The sequence below is a fragment of the Thermobia domestica genome, chromosome 1 (genome assembly GCF_964235325.1).
Source record: "Thermobia domestica chromosome 1, izTheDome1.hap1.1, whole genome shotgun sequence".
NCBI classification, from domain to species: Eukaryota; Metazoa; Arthropoda; class Insecta; order Zygentoma; family Lepismatidae; genus Thermobia; species Thermobia domestica.
In genome coordinates this window covers 249,751,221-249,778,110 of record NC_137454.1, presented here as the reverse complement: position 1 = coordinate 249,778,110, position 26,890 = coordinate 249,751,221, and the positions used below count along the sequence as shown (strand labels likewise).

Here is a 26,890-nt window from a genome sequence, read left to right as displayed (position 1 = left end):
AGAAGGACAAACTTCATGGTCGAAACTCAAAGACAAGCAGTTAAACTTACCTATCCCCCTATCTCAATCAGCATTTTTCTTTCAAAATAAGCCACTTGCAAGAACTCATAAACGCACGCGTTCTGGTGATAAGAAAATATCGCGACGACACAATAGAAGAAGAATTGGACAAAATAATCTTGTTCATTAGTAAATCAAGTATTCTTTCTACTTTTGAAACTTTTTTTTTTTAACATTTAAATAAAATAGAATATGCAAATGAGAAGAGGCTGACAGCTGCGATAGTGGGGTGTGTCTTTTTCCCAGTTATAATCCATTTGTCCTGAAAATTCTCCCATTTCCGTTCCCTTCTCTTCCTCCATAATTTTACCTTTTCCATGGTGCTCTCTACATTTTACCCTAGAATTTCCCGTGGCTGTAATATAATCCTTCCCGGCTGCTGCAAGTTCAGGAATGATGTTCAGGAGTAGGACCGTCATGGCAACAGCCACAGCCACACTAGACACGCGTTCCCTCTTTCTCCCTCTCTCTCTCTCTATCCCTGAAGAGTAGCTGATGCTGTGCTAGAGACGTTAATTTTCACCCTTGGACTGGAAATTTAGCACGGTACCTCCCCCTCCTCTCGTACCAGCCGTACTCAAGGTATACAAATTGAGTATAATTCTCAGCTCTATAGCAATTATTAGTAATGGAAATTCGTGACTCTCAAAGGTGTCCTCCGGTTGTTGAAATGTAATTCCAGCTTTTAGCCAAAGATAGGGACAATCTTACTTTTTAAAACTTTGCTTTCTTCGTACCTCACAGTTCATTACCAAAGTTTGTTTGTGTTTAATTACTCATTTCCATTCACCTAGACCAAATAATTCACATGATGAGTCGAAGATATCTAGTTTCTTGACATAAAATCTCTTTCAAGCTTGTCAACCAACGTCATTACTAACCCCTCTCTCTGTCTGTGTGTGTGCGGGCGCGAGGTAACGTTGAAATTAATATAAGGTTGCTTAACTTTCTGAAATTCAGTTTGATTAAATAACCGTGATTGATGTTGATAGTAAGTCCTAATAAAATTGTGGTAAAATTGACGCTGTATTGTAGATTCAAATTGTTTGTGGCTTAACTGATGCATCTATAATGAATTAAGAAACTTAATACTGAAGTAGTGAAATTCCAATTTTGAACTGGATACATTGTAATTGGATTGTATAATAATAATAATAATAATAATAAGAAGAAGAAGAAGAAGAAGAAGAAGAAAAAGAAGAAGAAGGGAAAATGGATTATGTTGGTTTAATTTTACATCACTTGTCCCAGCTAAATGGCTGATTGCTTTCCGAATTCGTAGCCATGTGTTAGATTCCAGGTGATCACACCATTCTTTTGGTATTCGATAGAATCGGATACCAAACGAATGAATGGAACGGTGGAATTAAGAAAGCGGAAGAAAACGGTAGAACCCCGAGAAAATTCATGCACATGGTGTTTCTCCACTACAAAAGACACACTTGGGGCGAGCGGAGATAGAACCAGAGATCTCACACACCAGAAGTGAACGCTCTAGCACTAAACTTACGCGGCCTCTGTCAATATTTGGAATCTAAAATCTTTACAAATGGAGGCAAATTAGTATAATTCATTTCAAGCATACGCTTTCCAACAGCTTCTTTTGCAATTTTGTGACCAAAAGAAGCTAGAGATATATTTTTTTTTGTAAACTTCAAAAAAGTGCCGGTACTCTAGCGTTGGATACCACCAGAAAAGAAACACTGTATGTGTGTGGATATAAACTTATATATGATGGTGTGTGTGAGTGTATGTATATCTGAAACATTATTCAAAGTAATACAACTCATTACTCTGTCTCTTTCTCTCAACGAAATAATGATATTAATAACAGCTTAATTCGCAGCATCCAACTGTTATTCAAGTTCCGGATTAGTACCTCGTGAACATTGAATCGTTGTTAATGTAACAGGAAATGAGAGAGTTTATGAGTATTCTCGTTTCCCCTGGTTTTAATTCCTTTTAACATCATCATTGAATTTTCCATAATTTATTTATGAATATTTTTGAAAGTTAAACTGGGAGAACTTTTAGCTTTACCTCTCTCTGTGTTATTTTCAGTCCCTTTATAAAACACTGAATCTGTAAAATTCCAGTATTCGGAACCAGAGGCATTAATGTTCGTTAAACTGTGCGCAGTGGCTGGACGTAGTAGTAGACCCCATGCTTTCCAGCTTTTCTCTTATGGCGACATCAGTGTTATAGTACACTCAATTTTACACGACACTCATTGACTCCCCCCCTCCCCTCTACGTATCACACATACAGTTCAGTATAGGACATCATTCATCGCTACAACACGTGAAACCCATTTTCAGATATTCCCCATTATAGAGTTTTAATTTCGCGTTCATACAGCATTATGAAGAGTCACATCTAGATTACGCTATCTTAAGCGTTACTGGCACAAAATTATAAAAATCAAAATCTCAATCACGCACTTAATGCATTGAACGAAAGGAAAGAAATTTAATATTACTTTATCGTAGGTTCTTCATTCGTTTGATATTCTTAATTTAAATATATAAAAAAATAATAATCGCCACATTCTTGATAATACCACGCGACACACAAGTTTAAAAAGTTCTGACGTAGACATTTAAGCCTGAATCCTTTTAGCTAATGTCAGTTGTTTGTTCAAGTTTAACGTCTCCTTCCAGCACCGAGACTATATTAAACTTAAACCTACAGTTTAAGGTAGAATACAAAACTTGGTAATTCGGTCAATTTCAATGATATACTGTAGAGCGTGGGCGCTAGCTACTAGACTAAGAAGGTGGACTAGCTGATGTCAGGTTTTCTAACTTTTTTCTGGCTAATTCATATTGTTATTTTACACAGTATTTTAAGATACACAGTTATTTTCCACAGATCTTTCTGAAGATCTCCGAAGCCTTTTTTTTTTTCATCATACCTTTGATTTTAGTTTAAAGCAATAATTGCTTCTAAAAAAATAACTACACGTTTGTCATGTATAGTCCAGCTTTAGCAAATTGAAAAATAACTGTAGTAATGTAATCTAAAATTAAATATTTGTTCTTCATTTTAAAAGTCAATTTCTTATCATACGTTTGGTGCAAAATATATGCAGTATTTAGAAAACAGAGCTGCGGTAGTGTAGTTAGTAAAACGTCTATCTGTCAGTTGCCGATGGGGGTGCGAAATGTTTTTCGTTTCAGTTTAGTTCTCTGAGGTTTATCTAAATAATTTGGCTCTTCGAGGGCTTAGCCGTAGCCGGCGATGGCTTAGCTAACCAAATCGGCTCTCTGAGGTTTATCTAACCAATTCGACTACCTGAGGTTTATCTAACCAATTCGGCTCTATGAGGTTTATCTAACTAATTAGACTCTCTAAGGTTTATCTAACCAATTCGGTTCTCTGAGGTTCACTCAACCTCTTTAAAATGAGTACCTGCGGCAACCTGGGGAAGTAAAGGGACCAGAGCGTGGTGTTGACTGCATCCCCTCTATTGAGTGCTGGAGATTTTACCTCTACACACAACAATTGAGCCTTCGTAGCCCAACCTGATAGGGAGCAGCCTTAATATAGAATAAGTAGAGACTATACATTTCGCTAAAATCATTCAAAAATAAGAGTAGCGATGTCTGTTGAAGTAAGTTTCTATAAAATTTACATTCAGAACGAAATGGTGTTTCGTCTCCTCGCCTCGGAAAATCTGCTGCGCAGAACTGTCAACTATCAAGAAGAAGCAAAAGACGTTTCTTCTCATTATTTACATTATTAACTAATGTCATTTTTGTTTCCTTATTTTAAAAAAGAAAAAAAGAAAAATCTATTAAGAATTCACACATAGGAGTATAAGGGAAAATGCAGCAGGACTTTCTACTCGTATTGAAGTATATACTCATTTTCGACGAAAATTTTACATAGTGTCTTTTTGGAGGCGCAGCGACGATTTGTGTGTTGACTATTTGTTCCACGTAACTGTTACTCCTTTTTGTGAAACGCTACGTGTGCCTTCTTTGACGCTAAAAAATTGGATTGTCTAAATTGCCTGAGAATAAGTGGCTGGATTCAACCTTAACTTAAAGTTTGCACCTATTAACATATCAAGCAAAACTGATCTATTTTTATGATCTAGCTCTCGCCAAGTTGGCTTTGTTGTAGACAAACATCATGTGTGTGTAGGTATTCTCGTGGTTCTCGCGTTTCCTGTCACGATATATATATATATATACCATGTTACAAAGGTCCGGTAACACTATTCTTAATTAATTACACAAAAACAAGTGATATAGCTGTCATGTATATGTCATATGAAAGAGTATTTCATTTTTTTTAAATGTATGAGTTCACAATGCCTCGATATGGGAACCATGTGTAACACGACATATATCTAGACGGTAATCAAATTCTCGCCGTAATCGTTGAAGCATATCCTGAGAGACAATGGTAGCAACTTCTTCAATCCTGGGCTTGAGTTTTTCTACATATTTCTGGTAACGGTGGCACATAAACATACTATCTTTTATGTATCCTCATAAGAAGAAGTCACAGGGCGTTAGATTCAGGGATCTTGGAGGCTATGTGTTGAAACACTGGTCATTTTTCCCTGCTCGCCCTATCCAGCGTTGAGGTAACTCATTGTTCAGGAATTCACGAACGTCGTGATGATAATGGGGTGGGGCATAAATAGACTTCCTGCTTGGTGTTTCTTTCTTGTACCTTGTCCTAAACTTTCGTTGCACATCTGTAGCACTCTTGTTTCTATCGAACTCCAACACAGAAAGCACGCACTGCATCAGAAGTCATCACGTTTACAACACGCCAACACCAACTGTGGTTAATGTGGGAACTATGAGCATTGCCTGAAAAATAAACAATAGGGTCTAATAATAATAAAAATAAAAGAAATAATACATTTGAAATACTCTTTCATATAACATGTACACGACAGCTATTATCACTTGTAGTTTTTGTGTAATAAATTAAGAAAAGTGTTACCTGACTTTTGGGACACGGCATATATATGCCCTTTCGTCCTGTGGAACTGAAATATGTAGAACGGACGTTTACATAGTAAGATATATATGACACATAAATGACATAAAAATGAAAATAAACGTGAAATATGATAAAATGAAAACATGAATCAAATGCTAATGATCATCTAAAAATAACGCTTCGCTCGCATCTATTGTGTACGACACTATAGTCCGGTCACCCAAATTGGCGTGTGGCATCACCCAATAAGCTCGCAGTGCGCCGTTACTAAACCTTAAGGGAAGGAATCTGATAATTTATAATTGTCCACAAATACGAACAAAATTAATAATGTATGACTAGCTTTCTCCCTGAAGGTTTAGTAACAGGACACTGCGAGCTTATTGGCTGATGCCACATGCCAATTCCGGTGACGCGGACTATAGTAACAAGACACATTATAGAACATGAATACTTCTAAATATGGGTGTATAGTTATGCCAAAAAAAAAAAAAGCTTTTTAGGTCATATAAGAAGGTGGGGCCTTATAGATAAGACCTTTTAAACTAATCTCAGATATACAACAAAATCCGACTATCGTATGTGGTGGTATGTCAGCATGTTTATATACAGTTATAATACTTTAGTCACATTCCATTTTGAATGTTTCCTCTTTGATGAAAGTAAACAGAGAGAATAAATATTGTGTTATCTTTTCTAACCACACTATGCATTTCGATAGTATGGGTGTATGTGCTAATGCGCTTATTGTGTATGTCGACGTGCTATGTTGGTTCTAACAAACGTATTATATACGTACGTTTTGCAGATACCGACCGAATTTTGTGTGTGCTGTCTGTTCGTTTCATAATTTTAAACACCGCTCACTATCCTGCAAAAAAAGCACAATACGTTACACGCGGACTATCTTGTTTACTTTACTGCGACGGGAAGTTACAGAGGCGTTTGATGAAAATGGTAAATAACATTCTCTAACAGCCGCTACCTATTTTCTCTGGGCCATCCTCATCTCCCTTTTTGTCCCACAAATTCGTGTTTATTTCTGTCCAATGTTTGTTGTTTCTTCTTGGTCCACGGGTAATTACCGTCAACGTTATTTAATCTAAAAAAAAATATTTTAAAAAATCCATCTGGCCACTATCGCGTTTGTGTGCACGTGTCATCTCTAGAACAATTCATTCAGGGTACAGCGATAAAATACGGCTTGAATACAGTTTTTAAATCCCTTTCGCCTTCAAAATTAGTATTTTTTCTTTTTCTTTCTTTTATTATTCGTATCACTATCAATACTTGTAGTAAATATTATCACAATGGATAAATCAGATAGTCAACAGTTGTTTGTAGAGCGATGAATAGAGTTCAAATATTTTATAGAATTGCCGTACATGTGGCCCTGTTGTACAAGTAAAGTCAGTACTGCTACTAATTTGGTTGGGAATCGGAGATTTGTTTATTGTTCAATGCTTAATTGTTTCAACATTTTTAAGTGCATGTTTACAAAATCTAAATTGCAAGATATATAAACAAAATAATAATATTACTGGATTAATTCATTACTTCTTGATGGTTAGAAGTAATGGGTACTTTGTTATTTGAGAGTTGTTCTAATTAGGCAATGGATCACATGTATTCCAGGCATTGTTTACAGTCTATTTCCACGAGCAATTGTTGGATGCCTTTAAATAATAATAACTAGCTGAACCTGCGCTCTCTACACAGCGCATCATTCGCATATGAGCATAGATCTCCTTCTCATTCCTCACAACATATGTACATGTCCCTTTACAGACACAAGTGCAAGACGTCTTGATTTAAAAAAAAAAATCGGCAAGGGGTATCATAAAGGAGATTTTTTTCGATTATTTTTTCTCAATATCTCGTACCGTTTGCAAGATTTGAGCCTACTTCCGGTTGGAGTTTCTAATTCATGTATGACCATTGTTTTCTTTCTTCTTGCATGCAGTATGTAATAAGCAAATACATTACATATACAATTAATTATAATGTCAGTTATATATGGTGTTCATTTGCAAAACACTCAAAAAATAAAGATTTATCTTAAGACTCGAGAAATGGTTATCCTTCCTTTTTCACTATTATTTGGCCATGGAACAAACGCCTGAGACATATACAACCCCAGTATACAACATTGTGGTGTTGGAATGTATAACGCATAGGATATGACGCTTTAGTTTTTTTTTTATTTCAATGCTTCCAGCGTACCCTAAAAAATGTAATAAAGAAATAATGGCCATGTTTTTTAAAATATTCAATTAGAACTGGACAATCTACGCAAAATTTCCAATCGATCAGTGAAAACGTCATCTTTCTAGAGCCTGTAGTTTCCGAGATCTCATTGTCGAAAGATTGGCCACAAACATATAAATATAGTTTAAAAGAACTCGGAAGATGGAAGCACAATTCACATGCATTGACTTTAGAGAAGGCTTATTAAAATACAAAGGCTTTGAACAATAATTTTATATCATAAACTTTATGAAAAAGATATAGTTAACTAATTTAGACTATTTAAAGTACAAATATTTAAAATGCTTGTCTCTGTTAAACGTGAAATCACACATAACCGTAAATGAAAGATTTGAAAGCCAAAGTTATAGGTTGGAGCTCAGGTGCTTTTAATTGCTATTGTAGCATTTTAATAAATAATATAATAATAATAATAATAATAATAATAATAATAATAATAATAATAATAATAATAATAATAATAATAATAAAAGCTTTGTGGCTTAGATGAATGAAGTTCATCAGTGAAGCATCAATGAAGTTTAGCAGCTGTTCAATGAAGTTTAGAAGTTTTCGAAAGATGTGCCATGGAGTGCACTCAACAGGGCCCCGAAAAGATAGTAATCTGTAGGAGCCGCATTTGGGGAATACACCGGATTAGGAAGAACTTCTCACTGAGGCTACTTAATGATAATGATTGTCATGTGTGCCACATGTTGACTAATGCTGTTCATATGGATGATGATGCCATGTCATTTATTTTTATTTATTTATTCTTATATTTATTTATTTATTTTTATTTACTTATTTATTTTTGAAGTGCGCATGAATTGTTTTGAGTTGATCTCAATATACAACAGAGATGGTAAGATTAGGGGGTAGGAATTCATTGTGAATAATCTCTTCCGTGTCCCACCAGACACATAATATTATCTTCTTGGGATGCGAGTTCTGTTTGGGACGTGATGTTGCTTCCATGTTTGGGCCCATTCATTCCATCCTTTGTTTAAAGTTCATATTCAGGCACTCTTTCTCATCTCTGGTAACAATATTTAAGAGAAAGGGTTGATGTTGGCGCCCTGGTGGATAACCACATTGACAACACACTGGTTCTTGTCTGTACTGAGTAATGAGTTGACCACGAGTCCGATGTTTGAACTTTTCCCATGCGATGAAGATATAGCACACAGTTGCCTGCCTGTCCACTGGTCATCTCCGTGGCGAATTTCTGGGAGCGTTGACGTGGATCACTGTCGTTCACTCATCAAAGTGGGATGGACGACAAGAACATGGAGCATTGCTCACGTCAGAACTTCCACTTGGGAACCAGTCAAACCGTTTCTGGTGGTCTTTTCAGTAACAGCATTCTCCCCGTACAAAGCACAGATTTGTTTGGACCTAGAACAGGCACTAGAACTTTTATTGAACTCATCCCTTAGAACATGTCAGAGATGACTTCGCAACTTCAACGCTCCATATCTGAAAAACAAAAAATGATTAGCCCCAACAAAACCACAAATAGTGTGATAGTGCTCACATTAGAGATAATCTACATAGCTACAACACTTATCATTACTGACATCTGGTAAAAAAAATCTGAAAATGCACGACTAGAATTAATTATTCAACCCAATATTTTGGGAGGTGCAGTTAGTTTCACCCTGCTTCCAATATACGACAATTCTATGAAATACTTGATCACTACACATCGTTGTCTAAATAGGCGTTGTACGCGATGGATTGTCTGTGTAGTGCGTTTAGGACATTAATTCCTCTAATAGTTTATTTTCAGTTTACATTTAATGCATTTAAAAGCGATGTTGTTATGTATGAAAATATCTTATCTTACTGTTTGAAAGTTTAGAATTTGACCCTATGCTGGACTTGGGATTAAGGTTTCTTCCCTATACACTCCTAAAGGATTATAGATTTTCAAAATGCGAGAACAGAACTTACAGTTTCCGAAAGCTTTTACATTAATATATTATCATTAAGGAGAGTGTGTTTCATTATTTATCATTACTATTCATTATTATTATTACTAGACAAATCAAAAGACTCTACTACAAGGACTGTGAAACATTGCGCTCCCAGATGCAACGGATGGTTTAATTTAATCGATGTTCTGTAATTTAGAGTGTTACAGTTTTAGAGTGTTTAAAATGGAAGCAATAGCCTTTAATTGACATCACCAATGGAATTACTTTTTAATTCGGAATGTCATAAATGGATTACAACAAATGAGGTTCTAATTTAAAATATTAATGTCTGAAATGGTCTCTATTTAAGAATATCACAGGTGGATGAAATTTGTCTTTATAGAATGTCACAAAAACCAAGCACTGTGATAGATCTAATTCTACAGTATGTACACACTATTTAAGGACTACAGGGCGCCCAATCTTTAGTTAACAATCCTTCATACATAGTCTTGGTGGAACGCACTCCTCTGATTTTACCCATCAAATAATATTCAAAATGATTTGTATAACATAATGACATACATATCGATGTTTCCCACTAACTCAGACATCTTTAATGGATTTAGCTACTAATTACAAATTATAGTATCTCAAATAGAAGTTGCAAGTTTATTGTATTAAAAATAATTTTAAAAAAACTCAGAATATCACACGTTTAATAGGTGATCTGTAATTTCGTGTTACAAATGTGAGGAATATCCTTTAATTAGCGTCACAAATTGAAGTATATTTTCTAAATCTGAATATCAAAAATGGATTACAATGAATAGAATTCTAATTTAAGATTACATTAATGTCAGAAATGGTCTCTATTTGAACATATCACAGATGGAAAAAAAAAAGTTGCCTGTAATTGACAAATAGAAGTAGCACGGATTTTTAATTGGGAATAGAACAAATGGAGAAAGTAGTCTCTAATTGAAAGTATCAGATATAGGAGGTGCGACCTTAAACTAAGAGCACTATAAATAAAAGTATCTATAATAATTCAGAGTATCACAGATTTATGCAACTTCGAATTTAAAATATTATAAATGGAATTCCTAATCTGAATTCTCAAATCTACTGTATCTCTTTATTTCAGCTGTCTGATTTGAAGTTTTCTTTTTATACCATTGTCAACAACAAAACAAAAGAAACTAGTTCCTTTCCCCTTGCCCTGATGGCTTAGCAAACATACCTAATGCTAGGTAAATGGGCTAGAATGTGCCCTTGTGCACATTATTCAGACAAGACAAAGTATATAAAACTAAAATTGTGTGGCCGCGATGGTTCAGTGGTAGAGCGTTCACCTCTGGTGCATGGAGTCCTTGGTTCGATTCCAGCTCGCGCCAAGTGAGCTTTGTGGTGGACAAACACCGTGTACGTAGGTTTTCTCGGAGTTCTTCCGTTTCCTTCCACTTTCTTCATTTCACCATTTCATTCATTTCTGATCATCACCGTCTCCTTTAGCCTAACCGACATAACCGTGGGACGTAAAACTTAGATTTCATTTTTTCTTTTAGCCTAGCCGGCATAAAGGTAGGACGTAAAACTTCATTTTATTTTTATTTCATGAAACTAATATTGAGTAGCTCTGTTCTGTATATAATATATACTGACTGATTTCAGAGTTTAATATTGCTACATTATCCCTTTGAATATTATGTTGTTTTTTTTTTCAGCACAAATTAGTAAAATGTATAGAACACACTTTAATTTTTGTTTTGTTTCTCATTTCAGCCTACAATTTTTGGCACCGTAGCATCTGATCAGACTCCTAAGGATGGCTCCAGTAGAAGGGTAAGTGTTACTACCGTAGTTTTCTTTCTACTTTCAAACAACGATAGGAGAGAAGAACGTATGGTGATTTGAAGAAGAAAAAAAGTAGAATTTATAAGATTCCCTAGGGTTTTTTTTTCTTTCTATCCACAAAATTAAGGGTAGTTTACTGAAGAGTGAAAATTGGAACTTTTTCATTAACAACTCTATAACTATTTTGGTATAAGTAATTTCTTTGGGAAAAATCCAGAAGGGATACTTTACTTTTAGGAGCGACTACTTTTAGAACCGTTTTCTTAAAAAATGACTCAAGCGATTTTCTCCACATATCATAAATAAATATTTCGTTAGTAATCTGATAATATGGCATAATTCATTTGTTCTGAAAATATTCACAAGCAGTAGTTTACTCTTGTTTTTTTTTTTTCTGGGCCATTTTCTTAAAAGAGCATTAGTGATTTTGTTCGTATTTTATAAATAAATATTTCGTTTCCAACCTAACAATATGGCATAAACAATTTTTCCTGACACAAACGGTACTGGCACAAAGTGTACTTCATTCTTCGAGGTGAGTTTTTCTTGGTCAGTTTTCTCAAAACGACTAAGGCAATTTCGTTTATAAATCATAAACAAATACTTAATTAAAAAACTTGATAATATAGCGTAACATGTTTCTCCTGAAAAAAAAAAACACAAGGGGTAGTTTACTTCTGGAGCGTGGGGTCCTTAGTTCGATCCCCGACCAATTAGGTTTGTGATGGACACCATCGTGCCCGTGGAAATTTCTCGGGGTACTCCCACTTTCGCATTCCAGTAATTCTTCCATTATCGTACACTTGTTTTAATCATTGTCTACCTTAGCCTAAAGGGCATAATCGTGGGACGTTGAACTGAAACATTTCATTTCATTTCATTACTGGCAGGAGTCGATACCCGGCAAATAACGCATCTCGTTCTAGCTAGCATGCATCTTCGGAGCGTTGGTTTGTGGATATGCAGTTCTCGGTGAAAGCATCAAGATTCCAATACAAACCCAAGTAATGATTCGGAATTCCACTTTAACCCTTTCGGACCTGGTTGTAACATTCGTGTACATCATATTTTAAGATTAATATAATTACTCTGGAGGATACAAAATAACTGGGTTTTCATGTCAGTATTCTTTGAACTTGTCTAAATCACTTTTCGCTATTTCTCTGGTGCTTTCCGTCTGTTGTCAGGAAGCAACACACATTACTTGTGGAGTACTTGCAGGGGCTATCACAATGGACAAAGCTCAGCCACAAAGGCTGTTTTATTCTAGACGAAACAGACCATTTGCAACAAATTCTCCTTCTGTTTTTGTGATGTGTTTTGAGTTTCTAAACTATGTAGATCACAATGATGTTTTCGATTAATGCCATTTTGTATTTTACATATGTATTTCAACTCTACTACACGCAAATTCTCTAAATATGACACGCACAAACGACTTGATGGTTGTATTTCATTTGTTAAATCAAAAATAATAATACAGTAAGTCAAAATAAAATCGGAGAGTAAACAAAAAATCAGGTCTGAAGGGGTTAAGCAATAGATCGTATATAGCCTCTTATAGGCTTCACGTAACCTCATATCAGAAATGAAAAAAAAAAATAAAATAAAATAAAATAAAAGGAACGTTAAATTCAATCAATCATATGCCAACTGGACTAGCCTAGCAGACCATTTTTGATTACGCTAGTTACGTTTCAGATATCATGCACATTATTACACTATGGACATCCTGTACTTTGTAAAATGCCTTTGCATAGCTTTGGGACATGCATTTCAAATATATTTTTTGATTATATTTTTTACTTTGGTCTTCTGTTTCTCTGATGAAACCCAAATTGAGCGAAAGGAAACAGGATACTGACAATAGGTTTAGCAAACAAAAAGGAGAAATTTAAATTAAACTAACTAAAAGTATTCAGTTTTTTTAAAATATATATATATATATTTTGTTTTTTTATTTTTTGTTTTGCCTTAAGGCTGAATGTTGTGGTCAACCACAGCGTTCGTAGTTATGAGAGAGAGACAGAAATAGAAGTTTGTGGTAACTGGACAGACAAATACTGGAAACAGAATTGAAATTACTGTACAGTAGTTCTTGTCCTTCCGCTCTGTAGTGGAAGAAGAAAAACGCTTAAACTGTCTGTAGTTACAGGTCAGTGGTTCGTGCATTGGCGTACAGCAGAAAATTATTTCTTTGTCCGTTTCCTGTTCTACGCTACAACGAAGTTATTTTTTTTTTCGTTGTTACTGATTGTGGTTTTTGTTTAATTTAATTATTTTTGTTTTTGTTTAAATATTTTTGCTTTATTTATTTTTTTCCTTTTTGAAAGCGACCTGTTGTGTCGGTATCTCGTTTTACCATGTCTTCAAAGAAAATTAAAAATATCAATTTGGTATGCCTGCAACTCGCTTTTGAAATTGAGGACGGAAGTTTGTACTGAGATCTCTTTAACATACGTTTAGTTTTAGTCTCAATATACAAGGTGTAACATAAATGCATGGCCAAAAGTGAGAAGGTGATTGCGGATAGCCAAATAAGTAAAAATGTTCCTATCAACAAGAGTCCGATGCCGCTTCATTTCTGAGATACAGGGTGTTCAAATGTCTTGAGTCCCTCCAATGACTCACTATTGGAAAGTGAATGGAAATGTTCAATATTACAGTAATATATAATTAAGTGAAATTATACCTGTGCAAATACATTTACACTAACGTAGAGAATAAAACTAATCAACATTTGAAGTTGTTGGGTTGTCAATGTTGCCAACCTGGTACAAAGCGTTATGTTTTCAAATAGCACTAAACGCCCACACGTTAGGGTATGATTGCTGACATCAAAACGTTCCAAAACATGGAGCAGATTCCGCTTCGTTTGCGAAAGATGAGGCATCTAAGTGTGAAGTCAATTAACGGTTCACAATAGTAAACAGCGGTTCATAGATCACAACTATTGCATGTTTCTAAAGATAAGTAATTGAGAAAGGTATTCGATGGAGGCCACAGCGTAAATGTATTTGCACATGCATAATTCCACTTGATTGTATTATTCCTGTAATATTGAAACTTTTCCTTCACTTTCCCATAGTGAGCCATTGGAGGGACTCGACATTTGAACACCCCGTATCTCGGAAATTAAGAGGCATCGGACCCATGTTTATAGGAACATTTTTACTTATTTGGCTATCCGCAATCACCTCGTCATTGCATTTATGGCATTTTGCCATGCATTTATGTTACACCCTGCGTATATATATATGTAGTCTCCATATGTATATACACAGGAAAGTGGTAGGTAGTTGCTGACAGTGGTGTACGCAGAAGTTCATCACGGTGTGCTCAAGGTTCCAAGTTCATACAATTTCAGGTGTTTGTATACGTATTTTAATATAGTATAGTATGGTTAATAGTTATTTTTGCATAATATCTTGCTCAAAGGAAGGAAGTTAAAATTCCATAATTCCCCTTGCTTAGGCTACTGGCTGCTGGTTTATACAAAATCGTGCGTTTTTGCGCAGCAGCACGAGAAAAATATTAGAACTTGGCGCATGTATTAAGGTGAATTTTCATGGTCGCATTAGCCACATACACTGTGGAAGATTAGTAACTGATTACATTAGTTGTATATCATCATTATTGGATCATGCCTTCGTTATTAGTTTGTTTGTTCAACTATATTTAATATTAGCACTTGCTATCACTAGAAAACTGCGCGGGGAGGGGAGGGGGAGGAATGGAGCATCAATCAAGCAAACGATACGTGAACGAAAATTCAACTTCTGTTCTTTACGTATAAGCCCGGATACAGGACCTGTCGAAAATAACTATTATGGAAACCTGCTTTCTAGTATTAATCATTTGGGGATCATATATACATATATTCTTAAAAAGGAAAGAGAAACAGCCATATATCTAATCAAGATGATATTTAGATAGATAATATGCATATATAGAAAATATTAATAAACTTCACTCTTGTTTTTGTACGTAGTTTCTCTTACTGGTTTAGGTAAGAGTTGGTTGCATTTCTGTGCAGCAGTAATCAGTGCTGAAACGTGGTCTCTCCGTATAACCATTGGGAAATACGGCAAATGGAGAGGAAATATTCAAAATGGTGGTTTCATGGCGTAACTAGTGGGGCACAAAGGGTTAAAGTTCTCCACGTAACGGTGGAAGATGGAGAAGTTACTAATCTCATGTGCAGAAAGTGTGACAAGAGTCGCAAATTTTCTGCGTTCGAGTAAAGCTTACGCGGTAATTCTGGGGCGACCCCGAAGGTTTCGATGATTATCTGATTCTTCTCTTCATTATCTGTAAGGATAGCTCTACCAATTTGTGACCAGACTTTCTTCCAGAAAATTTTATCCGGGGTGAAAGTTGAATATTAAAATGTGAGAAGGCTGCACTGGGACATTATTCGCTGAGGGACGTGCGCTGCAAAAGTTACATAATTGCAACCTTATTTGTCTTAGCACCGGGAAAGGGTATGGGGGAAGTGGAAGAAATCATTCACGATCATCATTCATCATTCAAGATGTTCAGGACGCATTGGAGTAATATATATATATAATATATAATATATTACAATATCAATCATGTTCAGTCTTTACTCGATAACTGCACTTGATTACAGTGAGAAACTATGCATAGATGTTTTATAAATAAATGGTGTTGGAGTGATGTGTTTACACTTCTGACAAACACAGTACAAGTTTATACTAGAAACAATTAATAGTGAAATATGGGAATGAATTTTGAAAAAAAGTCAACCAGAACCTTTATATTAAAGGTACTACTCCAGCATTCACCTAGTAGATTGGAGAAGAACCGTAAAAAGAGGTCAGCCAGGACGACCAGCTGCAGGAATCAAACTCGACAGTCTCCTTAAATATGGGAAGAAACTAAAGGAATAATAAACACTTCTGACTAGAGCATATTGTAAGGCTCCCCACATCACGACAGAAGCACATGTTAGTACAACACGTGTTATTGATTACAAACAATGAAGCAGACGAGAAGTCAACACGGAAGACACCGGAGGAAGCCGAAAGATGACGGACCTCACGAAAGGACCCAAAGAGGACAAATAAAAGCGCAACCACGGAGGGACCTGGCATTAGTCGACCAACTGATCAACTAACCATCACCTGCTCTGTCGCATTCGACTAGGAGTACACCTTTCCTATACCCTATGTCGCATTGGACTAGGGATCCCATCTTCAACTGAAACCTTGCGAAGCTGTCGTGAGCTGAGGGGGTTATCCACTATCTCACCTAGGATAAACTTTGCCAGTGTTCTGGATGCTGCCATGAACGGAAGGGGCACCCGGCAAAACATCGATATCCCTTCATCTGGTCATTAAGGAAAGACACTATTTACTCTTTGTAATCAAAGACATTTGTAATTTTGTAATAAAATTGGTGAAGGGAAAAGACTCGCCCGGACCGTCATTTAGTCTCTACCTAAAAAATCATTGCGATATACACTTATTTATTAAAAATTAAAATACAATGTAACGGTTTCGACAACTGCTGTGTGACAGTTTTTTCGTGGCTAAGCGGTTAGTGTACGCACCTTTGGCGTGGGAGACCCGGGTTCGATGTCCAGCGGGAGCTCATGTGGTTCGGATTCCACGTTAGTCAGTAGGTCTCATCCCATCCCCTCGCTGCTGAAAGGGACATTAAACTCAAAATCAACTCAATCAACTCAACTAACTGCTGTGTCTGATGAAGATAACGTTAAGTTGTCGAAACCGTTACACTGTATTTTAGTTTTTAATAAATAAGTGTATATACTCCAGTCAGAAGTGTTTATTATTCCTTCATGGGTAGAAAATATAGAACTGATCCCTTCTTATAGAACAAAATTCTAGTTGAACCTTGATCCGATACACTTTTACAGTTCACTAATTGCATTCTTGATTTTCTTAAAGTAACATATGTCTGCTTTCGTGAAACAATTGCTTCGAAGTCCAATTGCTGTAATTTTAGGTAATGATCGCGTGATGACGAAATTATGTTACAATTTCCTCCCATCTTTTATATGACAAGGAAATTTGAAAAGAAGCGTATTATGTGTAATTACAGTATAACGACAGAGCTAAAACTGTAATATGCAAAGACATGGCTTTTTAGCTTATAATAGAGGGCAATAACATTAACTGTCTCCATGTGATTATTAAAAATATATTTGAAAAATGTAATTGCACCGGAGGGAAGAAGAATATTTTCGTATCTATAGGACCGTTACTGAGTTATATCCAAATTTATTAGTCCCTTTTGGAAATTGAAATAAAAGCGGGGAAAGTGGTTATGGGAGAACATAACCTTTATAAAAACCATCAGTTCTGTTTCTCGTCATGCAGCTAAACCTTTGAGTTATATAGCTTCCATATATTGTTATTAGGGGAAACCCCAAATCTCTTCTCATCGTTTCACGGTTCTCAGTGTGTTTTATCCACAACATATAGAATATGTGTTTGTATGTGTATATGAAAGGGATATATCTGTGTGTATATGTCTGTCCCTATTGTGGTTTATTTCAGCCTGATATATCTACTGTTTATATAGCTTACACCGTGATAAATGGTTTGGGTGATTAATCTTCGTTCTCTTGTGTGTATTTCACCTAAATTAACGACGCCAGGGGCGATTAATTTACCGTTCGCAAATAGAAGGAAAAAGCATGCGGGTACCTTTTTGGCTTTAGTGTTGTTTTTTTCTTCCTTTACTTTTAGGGTTTTTCAAAGTAGGAAGGAAGAGTGGAGTGATGAGATGATGTGCAAAACGAAGCTTGTTTCATATTAGACCATTAAAACATAAACTAGGCCCATGGAGCCAATAAGAACGCTCCTTTTATTACTGGCGTGTTGAAGAGTTGCGGACGAGCAGTTGCCTATATTTTCCTGTATACCGATAAAGTACCTCCTCTGTTTATTTTCTAACAGTAGATTCAAATCTCCATTAAATTATTTATAGTTATATGATTTTGAAAAATATACAGAATTAAAATTAGTTAAGATGCAGGTATCGGGTTCGAATTCATATCTGAGGTAGAGTAGTACATACTAAATGTTCTTCCCACTTATAAAACATTAGTATTTAAATATTGCAAAAAAAATCATGAAATAATTATGCAAGCTGTAATGAAAATAAAATGAATAATAGGCATAGTTAGTGTTTCCCACGAGACGAGATGAAAAACAAGGTTTCCTCGCCTCGGTTTGTAATTTATAATTTACGTATACAATTTATGTCCTGGTTCTTTTTCTTAGCTTCTCTGTAACAAACTATATCTTATAGTTCGACCAGGAACGCTCTAAACTAGTAGAGAAGAGAAAACAGCAGAACTGCATTGGCTACAATATCCGAACGATAGAACAGGACAAAATTTTCTTGATATCAGGCGGGAAACTTCAATCTTTTTGAACAAAATAATGTAATCTTAAAATCCAAGCAGAAAAAATACTTGTCGAGAATGGCCTAAAACGAGGAGATGCATTGTCTCGATTATTCAAGTTTGTTCTAGTATGCACTATAAGGAAAATCAAAGATGGCAACCAGGACCTAGAGCTGAATGGCATTCAAGGTAATGGTTTACTGGATGATGTAAATCTGATAGGGGAATGATAGGAAAACAATAGATAAAAATGACGCGTTTTTATTAAACGCCTGTAGGGACATGGATTTAGAAGTAAATGCTGAGAAAACTTATCCGTGGACGTTCGGCGTGACCATAATAGTGTAAATTATGGATAAGTTAAAATATCAAATAATACTTTCGACAAAGCATATACTTTCAAGTGTCTAGGGTCAACATTAAGAGACGAAAACCGAATCCACGAAAAAAATAAATGTCGACTGAAAACAGGGAATTCATATTGTTATTCAGTCCAAAATCTTTTGTCTTCGCGAATCTTGTCCACGAATTTGAAGATTAAAATACATAAAACGGTAATTATGCTTGCTGTACTGTTCGGTTACAAAACATGCCACTTATTTTTTAGGAAACAAGGGACGGAAATTGGGAATGGCAGAAATTTTATAACGAGGAACTGCATACGTATACAGCTTACGTATAACGTTCTTAGAATCAGTAAGTCCAGGAGGCTCAGGTGGGCAGATTATGTAGCCAGAATGGAAGAAAGTAGAAACGCTGTCAAAATTTTAACTGGAAACACAATCGAAAAAAGATCATTAGGAAGACCTACGTGCAGATGGGACGACAATATTAAAATGGATCTCACAGAAGTTGAAATATAAAGTATAAACTGAACCCAGTTGGCTAACAAGCAGAGGGTACGGTATCAGGACTCGAGTTTCGCAATAAGAGTTATATATCCTTAAAGAGCATCAAGTATTTAGTTAATTACCAAGTTATTAGCTGCAATCCTCCAATAGGACAAAAGTAATGGGACTTCAAAGGTAACATGGGGTCAGTGTTGGGAAGTAACGTAACGCAAGTAACGCGTTACTTGTAACGCGTTACTTTTTAAGTAACGTTTCCTAGTAACGCGTTACATTTTTTCCAAAGTAACTGTAACGGTAACGCGTTACAAATTTTTAAGAACGTACCTAGTTTGCGTTACTTTTTTCGCGTTACATTTCGGATGAGTAACTACAATATATGTATTTTTTTTGGAAACAAATGTTTCTTTCTTGTAAGTGAATTTCTCAGAATGAAACAATCGAGCATGAACTACGTATGTCAGTGACCGACAGTCACAGACACACAGAGAAAGAGATAAATTTGTAGTGCCACTTGCTGTTTTTTGAAGATGAGGACAGCCTTTGAGAAATCACGTGTACTGATTGCAATCACCTGGAAGATTTTGTCGTAGGTTTTGACAGCTCAAAATCAATGCATTCAGTGAGTGAACTAGGAGTGCAATGATACTGGTAGTCTATTTTACTTTAATTAGTGTTGTTTTTATAAAGATGGAGAACGAAAATATTTTACTGTCCGAACATTTGAAAGAATACTTTTTTCTTAAGAGCTGAGAATGATGGTGGACAGAATTTAACTGAAGTGCCCCGGTGGAAACTATTTATCAACAACTAGGATGCCATAATTAACAATTTACAGTAAGGGGTTAATATGAATAAACTGTTTTGATGAGCAGAACTACTTTATCACTAGTTTGCTGATGATATGTAATATTGGAGTTCTTTCAGATCAGTTTGCTTATCCTAGAGTCCCGTTGATTATAGAGTAGTGTAATGTTTCTCTATATTCTTTATTTTTAATTTTACATAACAACATTGTTATTATTATATAATTAGTTTAGCAGAATAATTATAAGCAACCATTTTTTCTAACGCATAGGAATGAGCACGAGTCAAGCTAAAATTCGACTCGACTCGAATTCAAGTCGAGTTTCGAGTCAAGTCAAGGGTAATATCCTCGAGTCGAATTCCGAGCCGATTCAGTTTTTTTTAAAAAAAACTTTTTTTGCGTCGAGTTTCGAGTCCAGTCGAGTTTGATAAATGGCTCGTTCGTTTTAAGTCGTCTTGAAATCATGGCCTGATTACGCTGGAAAACGAAAGCCATGAAAAATGTAAGCTAAACAGTAATATGGAATACTTTTAGCGTTGCTCACGAGATGGGACACTACTTGCATCTCGTCTCGTCTCGATAACGAGACCACAAGAGATTTTTTTATAACAAGCTCAGCTCGGCTCGGCTCAACTGAGAAGATGGTTCGAGCTGGCTCGGCTTGGTAGGGATGAGCCATTTGCTCGGTTCGGCTCAATGAGCCAAGGGCTCTAGCCGAGTCGGTTGGGTGAGCTGTTGGCTCGGCTTACTTCTCGGTTATGGTCGATAGTGAATGAGCTGTGAGCCGAGCTGCTCGAGTCGTTGACAATTCTAAACCCGGGCCGAGCAGTTTTGAAGATATTTGCCCAGTGCCCTATAACTTTTAACAGTGTTCGGCTCGAGCCCGAATGCTCAACCTAGACCCTCAACCCAAATTCAGAAGCTCGTGAACAATGTCCTTGACTCCTAGACTTCACGACTACCGAGGTTGGCAATCAACTATCTTTTTAGTATTCAAATACAAACCACCTACCTTGCTTTTTATATACAGTGTTATTATAATTAATAATAATAATAATAATAATAATAATAATAATAATAATAATAATAATAATAATAGCGGTAGTAATAGTAGTATGGAAAATTGAAGTCATATTTTTTTCACATTTTTAAAGTTTCGGACCTAAAAGTAACGCGTTACTTTCGAAGTAAAGTAACAGTTACTTTTTGGGGGCAAGTAACGCGTTACTAACGCGTCACTTTTAAGAGAAAGTAAAGTAACTTGTAACGCGTTACATTTTTACAAGTAACTTACCCAACACTGCATGGGGTCTAGGTAAACATAAGAAGGAAAGAGTTTTTCGTCTCACCTATGTACTTGGGAAGCAATTCAGATAACATGTTTAAGTCACACAGTTGATGTGGAGAGTAGAAATGATCGAATGATCCAAACAAAAGTAATTTGTACATTGTGCACATCTTAAAGTGGCCATCGACTCGCAGTGATAACACAATTCAGTGGTAAGGGAGTCGAAGCAGTACTGAATGGGTGTTTGGAATGCTTCCGGTTCGATATCCAGGTATCCCACTTTAAAAGGGATATGAAAGCAAATCAAACCATGTTGCTGAATAGGGGAACACAGAACTGATACAGCGTAAACCATTTGAGATTCAAGAACTTGTCACGGTGCCAGATATATTCGTTTCCTGGGAAAGTGCGTTTGTATCAGTGACAAACTTGAAAGTTCTTGTAGGAACGAAAAAGTACACGTCTAGGGGCTGCCCTAGTCCTGTGCATCCAGCCTGGATCGATTTCTTCGTGAATATTACATTCAGAGGAGTACATTTGTCGGAAAGCTCATTGTCTTTGTTCGGGGTCCACGATTTCAGTAAGAGATAGATGTTCTCCCTGTTATTTGGAATGCTGTCCCAGAACATTTTGTTATAAAACTCCGCAAGCTGTGCTTTCGACATATTCGCTGTCCTGGCGGCAAAGAATCTGATGTTTGGCGGATCGGGGGCTTATTGTTCTTGAATTTGCTGTTCTCTTTGGACATCGGGACACACATTTCCCCGTCAGCGGTAATAACTAACATTATCATACATGAATGACTGATACAGTCAACTAACCTCACAACCATTCGGACAGGAGTGATTTCCTAAATACATAGGAGAGACGGGAGAACGCTCTCTTTCTTGTGTTTCCTATATAACCCCATATTATCTTTGAAGCCCCATCGCTTTTTCCCTATTGGCGGACTGCAGCTAATAATTTGGTAATTAACTAGCTACATGGTGCTCTGTATATAATTCTTATTGCGCAACTCGAGTCCTGATATCGTACCTTTTGCTTGTAAGGATAGAAGTCATTGGAGAGTTTTTGTTAGTGCAGCATTAAACCTCCGGGTTCCGTAGGGCATAGAATTAGTTAGTTAGATTCTTTTGTTAATTTCATCTAGAAGTTATTAAAATTCTTCCTCATCACGAGAAGTCTACGAAGGGTGATATAAGGACATTTAAACCATATTTATTATTGGAGTATATTATGTTGCGCATACTTATTTAAACGTTGATAAATGCTCTTCATTATGTCCCAACAATCATGGTAATAAAAATGTATGGTTTTGTACCCGTATTATGTAACGCTCAAACAGTATTTAAGAAATTGGACTTGAGTGAACTAGTGTTGCCGACGAAATTTTTTTTTTTTTATCTGGTTTTCGAGACGAGTTGAGAAACTTCTCGTGTCGTGTGGAACATGAGGGATGGTGAATTGAGTTGCAAAATGCAGTTGGTGCTGAGTTGCCTCCAGGAAATCGGATCGCTGCGCCGCGTTGTTCGAAATAATGGCATTAAAAAACTAACCGTGGACATTGTTTTGTACCAATTAAATCCATTCGAGATAATCTTATCTATTTTCAACTCCTTAACACAATCTTGTATGGTGGTCTGCTCAAAGGTGATGTAATTGGGCTACATTTTAAATAACTAACTTCGAACAGCAGAATGATCGAATGATGTAAATTGGTGCAGCTCATTCTCGACACTGCAAGAATTCTTTACTTTCAGGTCTACCCAAAGTCTGCTTCGAAATACTATTGTTTCCTTTGATTGTCAGAACTCGTTGATATCATATGAAATTTTGGTGCGATGGTTGTATGTCCCGTTAATCGTAGGTCAAGTTCACCGAGTTGAGGGTCGCTCGATTTTTGTACTGCCTTTCACGGGAGACTAAACTTAATGCTACCAAATGGTTGTTTCCACATCCTACTTTAGATTAAGAAACTCGAATCTTCAGCTCCAGATTGTGGTTATGGCTAAAGAAAAGTTTGATAGTTTTCACTTGTTCTTTTTATATTAAAAACAAAAAGGGGTGAAGAGCTTGTAAAATCCACTCTTATATCGTCGTATGAGAACCAAAGGAACGTAACTCCATTTTCGTAAGTTTACAGGCGAGATGACAAAAATATTATTTTCTTAGAAACGTGTGTTTTTAATAAGATGGTAATTGAGCTACATTACAACAGATAATCGACAAGGAGAACAGATGGCGTTACGTTCTGATTTACACCAAGTGGGGCTTTCAAAATTATGTCCAAACATGAAGAAAATGAAAACCTCATTTTTGGAGTTACGTTCCTCTGGTTCTTATGCGACGATATATAAAATCTTATCTTGTCTTTTACAGAAACAAAGTATCAACAATATTATTGGTTTTTAACAAAATAAAAATCTCCAAAGACGAGACACATACCATCGGTAGATCTAATTCAGCTGAACACAATGAGAGAAATGAGTGAAAAACCTTATGCATAGTTTCCAAGAGAATCAAGAAAAACAAATCTGGGACCCCACGCACCACTCTACCACTAGCCACCGTGCTCTCATAAGTATGTAGTTTGTTGCCAATAATAATTTTGATAACTTCTATTCTTTTGGAACAGATTGTTTATTTATTCAAATCTTTTGATAACTCTATTCTTCGGGAACAGATTGTTTACTTATTCAAGTCTTTTGATAACGTCTATTCTTCTGGAACAGATTTCTTTTTTATTTATTTAAGTCTTACGATAACTTCTATTCTAACGTCTATTTTCTGGAACAGATTGTTTATTTATTTATTTAAGTCTTTTGATAACATCTATTCTTCTGGAACAAATTTTGTATTTGTTTCATTTGATAACTTCTGTTCTTTTGGAAGAACATTTTTTATTTATTTATTTAAGTCATTTGATAACTTCTATTCTTCTGGAACAGACTTTTTATTTATTTAATAATGTCTGTTGTTCTGTAAAATATTGTTTATTAATTTAAATCTTTTGATAACGTCTATTCTTCTGGAACAGATTATTTATGTAAGTCTTTTGATAACTTCTATTCTTCTGGAACAAATTGTTTATTTATTCAAGTCTTTTGATAACCTCTGTTCTTCTAGAACAGATTATTTATTTATTTATCTTTTAATAACTTCTTTTCTTCTGGAACAGATTGTTTAAGTCTTTTGATAACTTCTACTCTTCTCGAACTGATTATTTATTCAAGTCTTTTGATAACTGTTATAACTATAATTTTTGTCGTGAGTGCTGCATTATACGCTTTAACCATATCTTTCACTTATAGCGTTCTGCTTACTAAATAGGCTTAACTACACACAAACATTCTCATATATAAATTATATATCAATTCTGCAAATAAATCATTATCAAAATGTACCACTGTACATTGTACTTTAATACCAAATACGATTTTCACTCAAAATGCCATCTATATAAACATATACATAAAATTTAGGCAATGTAAACAAATACTTAGTATACTCCTGCAAAAGTCATATCAACGAACATAACATGCACAGTGAATACAATTCTTTCTTCTTTTTAATCTGTTTTCATAGTGCAAATACTAACGCACTTAACACATCTTGCTAATCTCCCAACAATAACTTCTATTCTTCTGGAACAGATTATCTATTTAAGCCTTTTGATAACTTCTATTCTATTGGAACAATTATTTATGTATTTATTCAAGTCTTTTGATAACTTCTATTCTTCTGGGAAGATTGTTTATTTGTTTAACTCTTTTAATAACTTCTGTTTTTCTGAAACAAATTATTTATTTATTTAAGTCTTTTGATAACGTCTGTTCTGGAACAGATTGTTTATTTAAGTCTGTGTGCTGTACATGTAAACACAAAATACGTTATGTAGCAGATTGTATCTGTTGTTGTTTGACTTCTCGTAATGATAACATACAGACTCCTTATACTGACACATATGATCTTACAGTGACGAACATGACTACTTGTAAACAAGGAATAATTTAAACTGTTAGAACTTTTCATTACGAAACTCATATGAGGAAATTCATTACAATACTGTATCATCTTCATACTTTTTTTTTTTAGTTAAACTACTGTAAATCGCTATAGATATGTTCATATTATTATTTTTGCCAATGAATCATGAGAAATACATATCTGATGTTCTATATTAAAATAGCGATCAGTCATTGTGTTATTTTTAGTATTTTTTTAAATACCAATCACATTCCTTGATTACACTGGTATGTAATTTAACAAAAACGTTACGTCAACTTATTTGTCAGGGATTTGTCGTAATTTTACTGGACGATTTTAAAGTAGACGACGAACATGTATAAAATTTGAGTAAAAGTAGTTCATTTCGTTCCTGTGAAAGGAATATTGCTCAGTAGGAGGTTGCTGCGAAGATTCATTTTATTTATGAGCACTTACGTAAGCAAAATAATATAACCCTCTCTTCCTTCCCAACACCCATTCTATATCTTCTTTTAAATTAGAAATTAGATTATGCAAGGCGTAAGAGAAAGCCTTTTCACGTAAATGAACCAAAGGCAACGACAGGGTTGCGCTACGTGTTGAAAAAATGGATTACATATGCAAAATAAAAAAAGTGTGAATACTAAAGGAAGATGATTTTCGTTAGTAGAATACACTAAGAAAAAAGTATTCTTAATGCATGTGAAGGTGGGGAAAGGATTTATAACAAGCAATCTGTAAGTTTCATGTAAAAAATGTTCTCACTAAGGATTTGCTCTTCCCGTGCCCCACACATACGTGCAGGCACCGTCTTTCACGCATTAGTCAATCACACTGCTTTTAAGTTGGCTATATGTGTGTGCACCATTTTCTGAAGATGAGGAAGGGATGAAGATCTTTTCTGGAAGATTCTTTATTACTCAAAGCCTGATAAGACTTTTTTTTTTTGTACCCACGCTTTTGCTGAAAGCACTTCAATTTTATCCGAAAAGGTATAGACTATATGTTTTTTTTTATGCTTTAAGATTTTATATGGGATCATCGATTTTTTATTTAGTTTTTTTTTTACTTCACTCGCCTTAGGCGTGTTTATGTTTATATATTATCGTAGGAAGTAGGAGAAGAAAAGAGACACTCGAAAAGAAATGCTTGATAGCTCTGTAGGGGATTAAGTATGTTAACACATGGATGCTTTTTCGAAGAAAATATTGATTATAGAGTCTTGAGCCATTTTAGGGACTTGTCGCCATTCGCAAGGGAAATCTTGACGCAAAGTGCGTCATTGTTATTTTATGGAGATTAGAAACAGTTATTAATAAACTGGTGCTGTTAAAATTTGAATAATTCATTAATTGGGTATTCAAATAGTGGATTCTTCGAATATTCATTAGTCAGATATTTGAATAATTCATTATTTGGCTATTCAAATTGTGGGTTCTTCGAATATTCAGTAGTCAGATATTTGAATACAGAGGTTGTTCAGTCTACATTTGGCCAATTTCGACTTATCTA

At 35.4% G+C, this 26,890-nt stretch overlaps 1 protein-coding gene across 3 annotated transcripts in view; it reads left to right on the top strand.

Moving 5' to 3' along the window:
- Window positions 1-26,890, top strand: part of LOC145695006 (uncharacterized) — a 1,107,003-nt gene that overhangs the window by 638,995 nt on the left and 441,118 nt on the right. For all 3 annotated transcript variants that reach the window (XM_081771850.1, XM_081771835.1, XM_081771842.1), the window contains one exon: window positions 10,977-11,036. In XM_081771850.1, the coding sequence (XP_081627976.1) occupies window positions 10,977-11,036 (60 nt within the window). The remainder of the gene's footprint in view (window positions 1-10,976; window positions 11,037-26,890) is intronic.